Consider the following 16445-nt stretch of genomic DNA (forward strand, 5'->3'; position numbering starts at 1 on the left):
CCGAAGTCTTCAACCTAAAGCTAAGTACCCCGTTGGGGAAACTTTTTCTTGCTCCTTACCGATGTCAGTAAAAGTTAACAATTGCATTACTTGTGGAAAGCAAATACCTCATATAGATTTTCATTCGTACTGTATTCCTTGTCTAGGCCCTGACCACAACGTATCTTTGTCGGTTTTGTGCTTTACTTAATCAGCACACTATCCATCGTCTGTACATTTTTGCGTCTAAATATTTTGGTTCTCAGTTTAACTATCCAGAAATGTCATTGGTTAACCATCTGAATAAAAATGCAAAGATAAAGACTGAGACAGGCTGTCGAGGTCCAAAACTGCTGACAACGCTTCTCCTAAGCCAGTCGCCAGTACTCAGGTGAGGCGCTTCCACAGCCCCTGATACCTGCTACTCCTGATTCGCACGCCTCTACTGAGACCCATTCGGAGTCCGGTATGCCACGAGACACTTCAGCTATGGGACCCGCAGATGTCTCTACCTTAGATGGGTCCGGAGCCGCTGTGCAGGCACCAGCTTCTGAGGGTGTATTCAGGCCTACAGACTTGCATATTAAATCGACTCCGCCTTCATTACAAAGGCCTAAATCTCGATCCAGTTTTAAAAAAAATGACGCCCAGGCCACATGTTCAGGCCCCTATGCCTAAAAAACTAATGATAAAAATGGCTGAAGATCTAATTACTCTAATCAGGGGTAGTCAACCCCCCTCCCCCTCTAAGAGGCCTAGGCCCGAGCTTGATTATGATTCTTCTGATCAGGATTATGTTTCTTCTGACTCTTCTAATGACCTGGATTTGTCCGTACCTACTTATGAGGACTCTGATGCAGAGGATTCCATTCCCTCTGCTTCTCCTCATGAGGATTTTTCTTTTTGGGGAACCTTACATACTTTAAGGGAGCATTTCCACTGGGAAAGCCAGGAATTTTCTGATTCAAAAAAGAGGCTTAGGGATTTCCTCCTTCTACCTCAGCATAGGCCTTTGGCTATACCTCCTGTATTAGACATTGTTGATGATGTGTTCTCAGAATCCAGTTTGGCCCCTGATTCCCTGCCTCTGGCCCCTAGTAAACCTGACAGATACTACGGGGTTCCTGAGTGCCACAAGTTACTTTTCAAAAATCCTGTTGCAGATCCAGAAACCATTTCTCAGGGGCCTAAGGGCATCAAGGCTTCTCCTGCTAAAAATCCTACCCCTTCTGATAGAGACTCCAGGGCACTGGATAGATGGAGTGAAAGGGTTTATACTTCTGCAACCTTGGCAATCAGAACTTTAAACTGCCAATTTCATATGTTAAAATATCAACAGCATATTATTTGGACTGCTTAAACAGAAAATGTTGTTGATTCCTGACTGTGTGGAAAACAAAGATTTATAGGATTTATTGCATTCTGCCGAACAAGTTGGAAAACATACTTTGCAATGTGGTTTTGATTCTTTAGAGGCCTCATGCAGGGCTGCTGTCACTGGGTCTGTGCTTAGAAGGCATGCTTGGCTTAAGGAGCAGTCTTTGCCTGATCATGTTAAAACTAAATAGTTGGATGTTCCTTTAAATCAATACTGCCTGTTTGGCAATAAGGCTGAAGAAGTTCTTAAAAAGATGGAAGATAAAGCTAAATCTATGCAAGAGTATGGGACCGAGGATCAATCACTATAATTCTGGTTACTGACATTGTCCCACTCATTGCATTAATTTTTTTGTCCTTCCCTTCAGTCTCACCACAGTATTTGAAGCACATTATTTTTTGCACTTTCTTCACTATCACTAGCCTCACATTTCTTTGTAGCCAACTTGAACATTTGTTCTATCCATTATTACTGCTTCCTGAAGCCATTGTTCATAGCGCCGTTCTATTGCTATAGCTTGCTTATCCTCTTAGGTTGCATCTAGAATCCTGACACACTTCTCATTTTTTTCCTGCAGCTCACATTAAGCCACTCCCATGATATACCATGCCATTGTCTTTGTAGTCTTACCCTTCCTTCCATTGTAAATCTCTTAGTAGTGTAGTCACGGATGACTGACAGCACCTTCACCTGCATTTTGTTGACGACCCCCTCTGTATGTATCTGTTTGTCTATGTAGATATATATATATATATATATATATATATATATATATATATATATATATATATAGTGGGTCTACTACAGATGAGTGAACTTTTAAAACATCGGCTTTCATATGGCCAAGACCATATGATCAACGTTTCAAAAGTTCCAGCACCTGAAAATCCATATTCCTAAATACTTTATCATGTCCCCATAAGTATGGCTATTGCTGAACCAATTCATATGTGGGTACAAACTTTACCACTATTGTCTTTTTTTTAGCTTCATTAATTTTGCATACTGGAAAGATTTAAAACTGTCTCATAATGTTCCACAACACTGTAATGTTTCTTTCTCATTTTTTCAGGTATAAAATATCTGCAAATAGAACCAGCTTTTCTTGACTACCATACCAATTATATCTTTGAATTTCTGAGTCCCTTGTATTCTTTGCCAGTGGTTCTAAATATAATGCAGATAAAGGGGAAAGAGAACATCCCTACCCGGTTCCTCTGCTCATGCAGAAATTATCAGAGAGGACCCCACCCACCTTAATTTTCATCTCCAATCCCTCAAATCTTAATGAACCTTATATTTTTTCAGGAAATGCAAATGCTTCCATTGCCCTGCTCATAAAGTCCCGGCTTATTCTATCAAATGCTTTCTCTGCATTAAGACCCACCAACAATAATGGTATTTTCTTATAGTCTCCTTCCCTCTGGATCATCAGTGTTCTGTTAATGTTGTCAAATGTTTGCCTCCCTTCACAAAAACCACATTGATCCATGTCTATCAATTTTGGCATTTTTTGCCATTCTTTTACCCATTATAGACACGAACACTTTATAATCATGGTTTAGAATTTAAATGGGCCTGTACGAAGCTGGATCAGATGGATCTTTACCCTGCTTAGGTATTACAGCTGCCACTTCTTTCTTCCAGGATGTTGGTACTCCTCCTCTTAAAATACTGTTAAACAAAACCTTCCAGATCTTTGTTTTTTTTCCCCCCCTAGCTTCCAAACTTCCACAGCAATACCATTTATTTCTAAGGATTTTCCTGTAGATTAGTTATACATCACAATTTTTATCTCATCTCCTCCGGTCCTAACCATTAGTAATTGAGGCTTCTCATCTACCTCTAACCTTGGCATATTTAATTTTTCCATGAACATTTCCATTTCTATTTTTTCTTGCTTTCCATATTACTTTGCTTTATACAGAGTTTCATAAAATTTCTGAACTATACCTCTACAGGATCTTGTTACCTTCCTTGTTATAGGCTCCCTAAGCTTGTCGACAGCCCTTTCTATTTTCTGTTGCCTGAGTCGTTGTGCTAAAGGCTTTTCTGCTCTAGGGTTATTATCCAAAAAACAGCTGCTTAACAGCAGTCTTTCTAAACTCATGCAAATTATCGAGGTAATCTCTTATTTTCTACTTGGCATTCTGCAATTGATCCTCCTCCTTGTTTTGTGAGATTCCCCCCAGACCTCCCAACCGTCCCGAATTATTCGTTTTTTACCGAGTTTTGGGGCCCAAATGAAGGGGTGCCACAATTCCCAAGTGGCACCCCTTCATTTGAGATTTCTTTTCTTTTGTATTTTTTAAATTTTTGCGCTGTCGGAGCTGACATCATCACGTGCGCGATGACATCAGCTCCGTCAGCACTACCAGCCAGTCGGAATTGAGCTCAATGAGCTCACATCATCATTTCCGGCTGGCTGCGAGCGCCAAGAATTTGAAAACAGCTGTACTGTTACTGCTGAGAGAGGGATTTTGCACTTTGCTTTAGGGACTTGTTGCTGCTGTTTCTGCCGAGAGAGGGACCTACTGACTTTGGTGGTGCTGCTTCTGGAAACTAAGTAAGGAACAAAGGGTGTGTGTGTGTGTGTGTGTGTGTGTGTGTGTGTGTGTGTGTGTGTGTGTGTGTGTGTGTGTGAGAAAATGCCCCCAATGTAATACACCTGATGGCGACAGGTATCTAGGCTCAAACCCTGTACCTTTGGTTCAGGGTAAAAAGAGCCTAAAATCCCTAGCCACCACCATTTCTCAGCTTTGCTTTAAGAGTTGAGAGCTATGATGACAACAGAACTTGTATTCCCCCATTATTGGCTTTGTTGTTTGTCCAGGTTTTTTGTGCTAACGATTCACAGCTATGGTGAGTGAGAAGTCAGTTGTATTTACTATTTCCCCCATTATTGGCTTTGTGTTTGTCCAGGATTTTTGTACTAAGAGGTTGACAGCTATGGTGAGAAGTGAAAACTGAATTCACTAAATGATGGTCATTAAGTTTGTCTTCCTATTGTTTAACCTGCTGATTTAGCGTAGTGGTATGTTGCAGTGACTGTAGTGTGTAGTGTTCTGGGTTCAAGACTTGCCAGTAACATGCATGATGGTAACACATTTTATTCTAGCAACTTTCCAAAATTATACAAGCAGTCTTTAAAATGTGTCCCTGGTTTTTTGACCTTTTGCCCACCCTCAAAAAAAAAAAAAACCTGAAATTGAAAATAAGTGCAAGAAGCTGTGCAGGATGCCAATGGCTTACACTGCTGTCATTCTGTTTGTAGTTTGGGTGTGGAAGTAGACTTTTATGATGGAAATGTTCTGAATTGGGCAGTTTTGCAGTTATTGGTTCATGCATTTTCTTTCATTGCCTACTGTGCAGCCTACTGGAAAATGTTGATTCAAACAAATTTAAAATGTGCTCTGCCTAACAAGTGTGCTGTATTATACAAGGAATATAACTTAAAGTCAGGAAGGTATATCAAGGAAAATAATACATGTATGTTTCTTCTGTGTGCAAGGGGCCAATGATTTGAAAACGGCCCAAAGGTAATCCTTATCCACCACTGGCCAGATGCACTTTCTTTGGATGTTGTGCAGGTTTCAGTGCTGTTTCAATGAATGAGAGTTTCAGGGGCAGAGAAGTTTTAATGCCAAGTCTATTTTCATTGAGAGACAGTATTGCTTTGTTTATCAGATGTCTGTTAGTGTTTGTGCATTGATGTGCTGCAAAATGTAAAAATAAAATCCAAATAATCATTGTAGAGGTAAAGCAGTATGCACACATTAGTGTTTATGGTAAATGGGGCAAAATAGTCAGGTAATGGGACATTGGAATGGCTGCAGGGGGACTCTGGTGCCATGTTTTGGTTGTCTCTTCTTCAGTTTGTGTTCGAAAGTTGGTATCCCACAATTCAATTGGAGTGGGTGGGTTACGTAATTATGTATGCAAATTAGATGTTAATCAGCGTACAGATTTGTACCTACTTTTCATGGCCCTTGTCCAGATTTTTGATGTTTCCAGGTTGAGAGGTATGATTCCCCCTGTTCTGCAGTACTTCAAGATTTGTTAGTCCCACTAAATAATTCTTGTTCCTTCTTAACCATATCTCCCTTTTTTTTTTTTTTATTTCCACCTTAATTTTATCCCACTACTTGGGTATATTTTCAGAAGTAATTTCAATCCTCTTGAATATAATCTGCACTACCCATTCCTTAAATTCCTCTCTTTTTGGCAGATAAGTGGGAAAGCACCAGTGTCTCATTGTAACTTGGACATTCGGATGAGAAACAGGAAACTCATCACTGGTTTGGCACTTGTGTCTAATGGACACAGATAACCTGTAAATGGTTCATCTCCCAGATCCCTGCTTGTAAATATTTAATCTCCCAAACCCCTGCTTACACTTATCAAGGGTATCAGAACTTGTCAAAGATTTGGGATGTGTGACTAGGCTTAAAAAAGCCGTTGTGGTCATTGGCCAAGTACACACCTATGAACATTAAAAAGGGAGTGGGGCTCTCAGTTCTGTTGAGAGAAAGGATGGCAACATATTTTTGAAGAAGATACAGGATGGCAACAGTGGACAGGGTATTAGTTGATTTGGCATATGTTTTTACTTCTGTTTGCACCTGTTTAATCTCTCAGCTGTGCATTCAGTTTGCATCTGTTTATAGCGATTCCCTTCCTCAAAACATTAAAACACTTTGGTTCTTAGTGCAGATTTTCACAAGATAGTATTGGCTTTTTGGTGCCCTGTAAACCTCTGCATGATGATGATGCCTTGACAAGAACTATCAGTCTCCCCAGCCCCCTACCACTAAAATGGATGAGCAAACATTAGGCTGTCACACCTATCCTCAACAACCAGCCTGCTACAGCACTCAAGCTGCTATTCAAACTGTGGTCATCTCAGCCCTATTCAGGGTAGTATTCTGTGCTACAGAGCCAATCTGTTTTTTAGTAAAAAAAAAAAAAAAAGTGAATGCTTGGCTGTTTTACTTATTTCCTCATAGTGACGCTATGCCATTCTTTTTTCTCTTTCTCGTCAGTTCTCATATACTTCTAAAGCATTAATTCCCTCCCACAACATATTTTTGTACATCTGCTAAGAATGGCGACAGATAGGATCCAAAGTTCATACCTTATTGAAATGTTTGTTTTACCACAAAACACAAACATTCATCTGCAACACTGCAGTCATTAAGTGAAGTATGCGCAGTTATGACAAAAACACTTAAGAATGTTGTCAAGGTGATGGCTAGAGTTACTGTACAATATTGTGTCATAAGCACGACATTGACATAGATACATTCATTACAAGAGTAACTTATTTTATAAAGATTAGGCAGTAAAAATGTATGTTTATTATTAAAAATGCATTGCTGTTAGCCTGGTTCACACTGATGTACTTGGGAAGATCCAAACATCACTTTTAGAGTTTTTAGTCATCCAAGGATCTGTCCTGTAAATTAGTTTTTGCATATGATCTTTAAGTTTAAGTTAGGTGGTGTTAGTACACCGAAGACATACATGGTGCTGATGTTTAATGTTTCCTCTCTAACTGGACTAGCCTGTGTTTTGGATTGTAGAGCTAAACCAATGTAGTATGCATGACTATGACTACAGAAAAGAAAAACAATATTGGTAAGTAAGTGGAACCATACTATCTATGAACTAAAAAGAAATGCTTGAAAATAGAAGTTTTGTAAAATGACCTTTTTTTTTTTTTTTTTTTACTGATCGAATGTCAGTTAGCTGACAGAAATGCATGTGGGAAAGATCTTCTGTTGCAGTGGTTGTTTGAATGTCATTTTAGCCAAGACATGAGACACAATCATTTTAATGCGCTGTCTGGGTGGGTGCTTGTGGATATTTTATCCTCCTCTATCTATTCACGTACCACTCATTGGAGCTGTACACATTAACATCATCATTTCAGGGGCACAGGAAAATAATTTACTTGGGTGAAGAAAGCCAGGGTACCTTTTTGGCTAGGCTTATGTAGGCCCTATGGCCAATAGCCTAGTACCTACCTATGAAACCTATCTTTATTTCCTTCTGCCAGTAATAACATGTAATACTTTTACACATTTTGTATTTCTGTTTCAGTAGCTTGACCTCTTTCTTGATAAATGTGTCCCTCCATTCTAAGATTTATTTAATTTCTGACAATCTTTATTTCTTCTCAGAGGTGAGAAGAGGGCAGGGCTTGGTTTCATTACTGGGAACTGTAGGGTGATGGGTTTGGCCTTCATATCCTTAACCAGTAAGGAGACAGTTCTCCATGTTGTGTTGGACAGTGCAGGGATGACGAGCACAGATGTATTGGCACCTGTACTTAGTTTTTTTTTCTTTTAGTTAAGATCTTTTCATAATGCTGCTCCCTTTGTCTATAGTTGTGCATATTTTATGCAAAACTAGCATCATTTTTTTTATTTTTTTTTTATGTCTGCAGCTTCTACAGTGGTCAACTTACAGAGCTTTAGTCAACATTACCTTGATTCAGGCACTTTCCTGAACCATTTTTTTACTGTGATAATCTGCAAGAAGTCTTAACTGCACTGTATTCTGACCAGTCATCGGGCACTTGGAATAACAGTAGTACATTTAGTGTCTGTTGCACATACTGACCACAGATTTAAGTAGCTTGAAAGTTTTTGTGGGGTGATTGCATTATAAATTTCTTCTGACTTTCTGCTCTGCCAGTGGTTTGTTTATGAAATAGTCTTAAAGTGAGAGGGCATGGGCAGAGCTGAGAGGCTGTCCAGCATATGGAGGTGGCCATTTCAATGATTGAGAAAAGTATAACACTGTAGCAGTGAAATAGTAAACTTGTGTGCATTGTTGAGTTACAGTATACTGTTGACATTCTCAAGACTGGTAGCAAACTACATCAGCTGTGAAACAGTCAACCCTTAGTTTCTGAGTAACAGTTCAGCCTTTTATGTTCTTAATTTTCATTTTTTTTCTCTCCCAATCCCTTTCCTCCCCATTGCCTTTCCCTTTGTCCTTGCTTTATAAAATGCATATATTGAATTATTTTTCATTTCTATTGCATTTTAATGTCCTTACCACTTGCTGGGTGCCCTCATTATTTATGTGTATTTTGGTATTTATCCCATTTAAAAATGTGCTTTGCTTTTATGTCTATCCTGTTACCATCTTATTGTGTATTTGCTCGTTTTAACACTTCTCTTTTTAACGCAATGCTTGATGCCTGGTGTATGTTTTATCTTCATTCTGTAACTGATGATATTTGTTTTGTGGGTTCTGCTCTTTAATTACTGGCTTGCATTTCTTATGTATTGAATGTCTTTACTTGCATGCATGTTTGTGCTAAATGAATTCTTTGCTGCAGATCCATTGAAATGCCAGCTTTCACCCCCTTTTCTTCCCGCTCCTTTGCCCAGTAACCCTGTTAAATCTCCCACAGAGCTATGAACCGGATGAGCTGACCAAAGAGATGGCGCACCTGGAAGGATTAATGAAGGACCTGAATGCTATAACTACGACATGACCTCCTGTACAAGGAAAATGCTCCAGTCCCAGCTTGGCAAGATTGGAACTCTCTCTTGAAAAATAGGGCGTCACTTGAAGAGACTTTATGTAAGAAATGAAATTAATTTAATTTCAAAACATTGAACAAATGCATCATCGTATTAAGGCTGGTGGAGATAATCGTAATATGTGAACACTGTTTCAGTACCCATTTAAATTCCATTATCTGCTGATGGAGGGACTTTGTAAGATCCATCAGACTCAACGTGGAAAACAAGGGCTTTAGCCTGGTTTTGTCATGGGTGCCATGGCTTGCACCACAATCTTCAGTGTTGGATATTATTCTTGTATCTATTTACTTGAGTGTTTTCTTTTTTTAATTTTGTAAAACTTGGCAAAGGAAAAGAAGAGACGAACTTTTGTACTGTTTCCACTGCCAAAGTGTAATACAGCTGCTCATTTTTATCATATGACGACATAAATCTTATGTCTTTCCTGGCTGCCAGTTCAACGTGTCTTTACTACTTCCCTCATCTGTCCTGGTAAAAGGAAGAGGAAATGCATTGGTGTTTTTCATTTTCTCCTGGCTTGTTTGTTGTGCCCACCTTGTTCTCAGTGTGACATGCCATAATTCTGTTGAGTGAACTGTTATCATTTGAATGCTCATTTTGATTGTAAACTATGATGATTCAGTATTTGTGGTGCTGGGATGGGGACAGACGAATGAACTCTTGGAAGGACTGTCAACTATACAACACTGATGTGAAGCAAGCTTAGGCATTTACTGAAAGAAGTGTTAGATGTTATTTTGGGGATAAATGATTTTTAACCAGTTTTACATTAACAGTTTTGCTTTCAGACTCCCCTTCTTCAGAGACAAATGAAAAAGTCACAACTTGTCTTTTAATGCTGTAAGTGCATGCTGTCAGTTGTCCAGCATAAAGAAATAGTGAAGGTCAAAAAAACTTCTCTTGCCTAACTTTTATACTAAATCAAGCAATCCTCTTTTTCTGTAAATAGCTCCAGACAGGTAATTATTTAAAATGTCAGAATTGATAGAAAACAGGTCAAAGAAATGTATTCCATCACACTGCTTATTGCTGTTATGCCATTTTGTAGTAGGAGCCCCTTTCAAGCTGCATCGCAAATGTGAAATGCTCTGTATGTTTATTATAGTGTTTAATTCCTAGATTATGGCTACATTGTTTACTATATAAAACCTTGCTGAGCTTTTTTAGCAGAATGTTAGGTTAACTTCTTTGTAAAGCTTAATGCCTTTGTTTTTCCCCCCATAAAGCTGTATTTTATTTTTTAGAGTGACCCTACACGATCATATCTAATGGCTGCACAAAAGTACATGTACTATAAGTTGCTGTATCTTCATAAAGGCATTGAAACTTAATAGCTAGGAGGATGTGCATAATGACCGAGAACGTTGACCCATATGCAGTGCAGTGCTGAGGCTGACCTGTCACTCCTGTTTGCTTCACCTCACACCACCTGTAGTGGTGAAGCAAATTGACCTTATTGATTTGTAGGAGAGTATAGCTCTCATGCTACCTAAAAGAAAAAAAAATGAATTTGGAATTTGAGTTGCAAGTGTAATGCAACAGTGTGGTATATAGTTCTGTGGGACAGCATGCAGGATTATTCATAATTTGGGTCAAAGTGACCTCTTTAGACACTACCATGTGGCTGAATTAACCATCATATTGCCACTTTCTTTTGGAATGTACATCCTACATGTGTTTAGTTGCAGTCTGCTTGTAGCATCAAGTTTTGACCACATTGGTAGATTTGTACATCTTTCAATGAAAGTAGTACCTTACCTTATCTTGATGTGCATTATTTCCCAGTTACACATTTCAGGGTCATTAACAAAAATACATTATTAAACAGCCTTTAATTTTTTTCAAGGTAGGATGGAAAAAGCATTTCTAGTTGTACACTACAAAGACATGTCAGCATATGTAATTGTGGTTCAGTGATTGCACATCTTGAGTGCAGTGGGTGTGATGTGCTTTTGCCAAGTGCCTTGAAACACATTAGAAGAAGGCATCATAGCTGGTCAGAATTCCACATTCAGTGAGTGTCTTACAGCACGTGACAATTGTTTTTAATAAATGATTTTCTATATAAAATAGAACATATGACAATGCATAGTTCCTGTTGATGTGTAGTGTTGTATGTATAGCTGAATCTGATGAGCAGGTTAATCATACACAATTGTGTGACTTATCTGATTTTTTCCCCTCTGTGCTTAGTATAGAGGAAGATTTGTATCCATGTTGTAGTATTAGGGTTGTTAGATACCATACCAGGGCTACTCAACAGTGTAACTCATGACTATTGGTTTTTTTTTGCGGGGTGGGGGGACAGTATTTCTATTCATTGGTAAGTTCTTGACAGGGTCCTAACTGGGAACAGTTTAATTACAAAATACATGTTTGTTTTCTAAACAGTTGATACCTAGTTTTTGATTATTACCCGCTTTTAATAAGGAAACCATTATTCTTTAGTTTACCTCTTCCACTGTGGCAGTTCAATTCCTCTGTAATTATTTGAGCTTTTCTCCACTAGTGATTTAACTATTAGTTAAAAGTCATGCATTTTACTACAGAGTTTTAAAAATTAATTCTCGGCAGGCAATTTGCAAGACTGAAATGTTCATATTTACATTTTTGTGCCATAGCATTTTGTTCTTGTGATGCTAAAGGGGTAATTCAAGGGATCTGACTTGACATGGCTTTATCGACTCTTTCATCTTCCACTCTTTAGTCCCCACTGTCTGCCAAGTAAACATTTTACTGGCCATGAAGCAATTGGTGCATTGCACTATTTATTAGAGAGCCATTTACCATTTTTCTGTTGATCATAATCCCAGCCTGGCAGCTATCATTAAAACCTGAGGATCAGTTTAGATTTAAAAAGGGAAGTGTAGAACTGGATCCTAGAGATCACAGCTTTAGGGCTGCTACAGGTGTCCCTAGCATTATCCGTTATGTTTTAGTTTAGTAGGCCAGTTATTGGTTTTACACTTTGCCTGCAGCACCCATGTTAATAAAAAATAGTTTAAAAGTGAGAGGCTTTGTAGAAACAAAAGTGTGAGAAGACTAGAACCACACTGAAATTTCCAGGTATCACCTAGGAAGCCCTCCAGAGTTTTCTTAAAGATTTTACCATTGCTTGTTTTATTGTGTGAATCTGTAAACTTAACTTATGCAAGGAAACTGTAAGTTATATTTTGAAACTGACTGGTCTTATTTCATTTTAATGCAGGATTTTGATGTTTCAGTAGTTTGTTGGGTTTTTGTGGTGCTGATTTATAGAGCATGTTACATGCTGCAGTTGATACAAATGGTTGCTGTATTTCGGAGACTATTTTCAGGTACTGCTATATTGGAGTGTGTGTTAACTTCAGCTCTGAAATTTAGGATTGCTCAGCATGTTAAACCTTTCCAAATATCAAACTCTGGCTTCTGGCTTGACGCTGGCCCATTTCAAAGGGCAAAATTAACTAAATATAGCTATGAGGACCACATTGAATTTTCCTCTGTTTGCTGGTTATTTTCCACCAGCCTAAATTTTGCAACAAATCAGAAGATCCCACGTTCAGAAATGTATATGTGCATACCAGTGCATGCCTTGACATAACATTCTAGCTGCATAAGTGACTGTTTGTCCCCTGAGCCATCGTTTTTTATTGTCACTTCCACACCATTTTATGAGACTTGCTATTATTTGGGAAGTTATACATTTATAGACTTAAAATCAGCGCATTTAGTGTCCTTGTCAGTCACAGCACCAGCCAAAACCTGCACCAATATTGTAATCATTGTTTCACACAAGAGAATGATGTTGGATAACAGTCACAAGTGTCAGCAGTCTGGTTCTGCCATTCAGAGGCAGCATCAAGAGAAACTGGTGAACAGTATTATGACCAGAAAGTTGCTGTTTTTTGAGGCCTTCTTGTGACTGGTTCCAGGGATTGTTCTCAGTGTAATCCTACCATAAAATTGAATTTTGCCATAAAGATATTCACTCAAAAAAGAAGTCTACACTGGATCCTTCAAAAGGTAAGTCTGGTGTTCAGTTGGTTTTCTTGGTGTAGATGCTAGGATTGTTCTCAACTAATGAGTAGTGAGGCCCACATCTTGTCTGCCTTGCTTAAGAACAGGCGACTTAGAAGAAATACACTCATGGCATCCAATTTGGGATGATGTAACCAAAATGTTATTCCTCCATCCAGTGTGTAATCTGTTGAAACTGAAGGTTAAGCAGACAGATCCTGGCAGAATAACCCCTTGAGTCACCTGGTCACAGGCTGGCAAGTCCCAATTTGGGGGGTCCATCAGGCAACCTTATATAAGAGCTGACTTCACTGGAAGTAGTCATCAAGCAGATGTTTGAAGTCTGCTGAAAGCTTGGGTTGCATGTGTGAGATCATACACTTGGGAAATGCATTGTGACTGCTATTCAGGCCACACATTCAGCTGATGCAATGTTGTATGCAGGTTCCTTGTGCCCCTGCACATGATGAATGTTTGCCACATTCTTATCTTAATGCAGTCAGGCATAGCCTTTCCTCAGCAGGTAGTGGAGGTTGTAGGACTCCTCCTAGCTTCTATTAGGAAAAACATAGATTGGCATCAGTTTCCTTTTCTCCCACCTACAAAAATATACAAACAAAAAATGTACAAGTAAGAGGTCTGAGCATTTCCTGGGTTATCTCCTTTTTGGAGCAAGTCACTTAAGGATGCTATTCAACCAATATGGATACAAGCTTACTTCATAGTGAGAACAGAGTTTGCCCAAGTCTCCTAGTTCCATTTCCTTTTTGATGATTTTCAAGCATAAGACCCAAAGATCACAGTACTTTGCCACCTTTCCACTTGAGGAGTGCAAAGCTTTGGACAGGTGTAGTTAAGAGACGTTATTTCTCTTTTACTTGAAGCATAAAGCAGTCAGCAGTTCCAGCCCCACCTGGCTTGGAAAGCTCTGTATAAGCTTGAAGGCCATCTGCAGTATTGGCTGAAGGAGGACCTGGTAGAGTGACTGTCCATGTCTTTTTCAGTGGACTGTTGTGCATCTTATTCTGACTTTGTGCAGATGGGGCAGCAGGTTCTTGTGTTGTCTGCACAGGATGATGTGGCAGAGATTCCTCTCATTGAGAGGAGAAACCCTAGGACAAGATCATGATTCCCATTTTGTGGTGGAAGTACTCTTCAGCTAGACTCCTCAGGATAGGTTGCTAGCGTTCTGTGGAGAGATCATGCCTTTACCACTGTGGAAGGCTTTGTAGAGTTGCACAGTCCCCCACCCCACCCCACCCCCGGTGCCTGCTTTGTCAGCCAGAAGATGCATTTGCTGCAGTCTTTCTGGGGGTCTAGGATTGTCCATGTGTGTTTGAGGGGGAGTGACAGTTCTCAGAATTCTCACAAAGAAGCACTGTTTAAATGTGATGATTCTTGGCCATGTCTCGGAGTAAAATGCCCCACCCCCACCCATAAAGGTTGCAATGGTAGATCACTCAGTCTCAGTAGAACTCTAGGGGGTTGCACATTTTGCCGGTATGTCATTCTGGTCCCTAAACTGCATCAAAAAGTTCTATCCCTTATGATCCTCTGTAACCTCAACCAACATCTATAATTTTCAAATTCATATATTCACCCTGCAGTTAGTTTTTTCTTGCTGTTTTATGGTGATTTAATGGTATTGTCACATATCACTGCTTTGGGGTGTGCACACAAAATATTTATCTGGTTTGATGTGGTTCAGCATCACTTTCAGTAGTAGGTGTTACTGTCTGGGTTTTGCTCAGTTCTCAGAATCTTTATCAAAGTTTTTTGCCACACTGGACAAAGCATTTTAGGCTAAGGATCCATGTGTTTACTGTGCTTAGAAGAATCTTCTGTGACTCTTGCTAAGAGAAACGCCTTTATCAGTGTGGAGCTTGTCAGTGTCTAGAGTTGGTATTCCTAACCTTAGAGAGAGCCCAGGAGATCATGGCCTGTACCTTCTCAGTGAAAATGCAACTCAGGAGCCAGCCTTAGACTCTGCCGCATCTTCTGGAATCGATGGCCCTTTGAATTCCTGCACATGTGGATGTAGAAGGGAGCTGTTAGATGCCAGTATCTTCAGAGTCAACATGCTTTTGGTGTAATACCCTTGTCATTGGGTCTTGGAGAGGTGGACAGTTCCATCTAATTTTCTGGTGTGGATCTCCTCCTGAAGGGGAACCCAACACAATTATTGACAATAGACATGTCATTTGTAGTTTAGGAAGCTCACCTAGACTTTCACATTGTGCAGGAAGTGCTCCAACTCCCATAAAGAAACCACTACATCAGTCAGTCACAGCTATGAACAGTCTTATTGGCATTTTGACTTTGAAGACAGATCTGTTTCTGTAGACTCTTCTCTTCTGGTCAGAAAGTCAGTCTTTCATTTGTTACTTAGGCAAGGAGGGTAGGAGGTCATACTCCCTCTGTTTGCCTGTGTTATAGACTGGCATCACTTTCTCTGTAGCTCACATCTCTGGTTAAGTAACGTGGCAGGCTTCTGTAAATGACTCGTATACTCTTCTCCTAAAGCAAAACATTCAGACTTCATGCCTGGTGAGTTTTGAAGATGAGAGATGCTGGAGATTGATCTGTTCACCATTTAGGATATTTCAGCCCTGTCCCACTTCTTGGTTCAGCAGGGCAAGGGGGATGTAGAGGTAGTGAAGTGAATAAACTGAAAAGCCTTTGTGAGCGACTCCTGCCACCTGATTGGGGCAGCCAAAGGTGCCACCTCAGAGCCTGTTTTTTTTATAAAAAGATCTATGGATTATGGCAAGTTTGCTACTTGAGGGTTCAGCGGTCATTGTTGCTGAAAGTAATCCTTCCATTAGGCAGGGCTTTGCCTCCCAAGTGGAAAATTTTCCTTTTAGGTGGAAATGCATTTTATACTTCCTTGGCTGGTCAGCTTGCAAGTGATCTTCACTTATCACAGACACCTAGATGGTTTGGGCCTCAGCTATCCCAGTTAAGGTGTATGTATCGGATCTGTCTGGGCCTCTTAGCCTTGTGGGAAGATAGGATTGTAGTACAGCACTGACTGGTCAAGCCTTTATGTAATGAAGTCCTGCTTCTTAATGTTTGTTTGTGTCTTTCGGCTTTTCCCGGTTAGGGGTCACCACAGCGGAACTCCGGTCCGCTAATGATTGGCAGTAGAGTTTTACGCGCTGGCTTGCCAGGCCTAACGCACAACCTTCAACGAAGGAATGCCCGTTCACGCATGTCGCCACACAGAAGGGACTCTGAGAATCGAACGGGCAACATCTAAGTGTGAGGCGAAAACTCTACCGCAGCACCACCAAAATGTACTTTATGATATTTGAAATTAATGGCTGTCAAGCTTGTCCCATCTTCAGTTTGAGTCTAGTAATTTAGCAGCATTGAAATTAATTTCTTGGAAAACAGGTTGTGTGTAAGATCATCAAACCCTTATACCTGGTCATATGTATAGACTCTGTGACCATCTAGGTGAAACCAGATTTCTTTCAGAGGGTGGTCTCACAATTGATCCTGAAAAGTTTCTCCATTTCCTGATT

At 39.8% G+C, this 16445-nt stretch overlaps 1 protein-coding gene across 13 annotated transcripts in view; it reads left to right on the forward strand.

The window, feature by feature from the left end:
• Positions 1-10999, forward strand: part of NEO1 (neogenin 1) — a 2116015-nt gene extending 2105016 nt beyond the window's left edge. For 9 of the 13 annotated variants that reach the window (XM_044077666.1, XM_044077665.1, XM_044077658.1 and 6 more), the window contains one exon: positions 8784-10999. In XM_044077666.1, coding sequence (XP_043933601.1) covers positions 8784-8867 — 84 coding nt within the window. In that variant the 3' untranslated portion in view covers positions 8868-10999. Of the gene's footprint in view, positions 1-8708 lie in introns of all 13 variants that reach the window. The other 4 variants (XM_044077664.1, XM_044077661.1, XM_044077659.1 and 1 more) reach the window with 4 other exon arrangements.
• Positions 11000-16445: the final 5446 nt, after the last annotated feature.

The sequence above is a fragment of the Protopterus annectens genome, chromosome 7.part0 (assembly GCF_019279795.1).
Source record: "Protopterus annectens isolate FY-2018-M chromosome 7.part0, PAN1.0, whole genome shotgun sequence".
Lineage (NCBI taxonomy): Eukaryota > Metazoa > Chordata > Ceratodontiformes > Protopteridae > Protopterus > Protopterus annectens.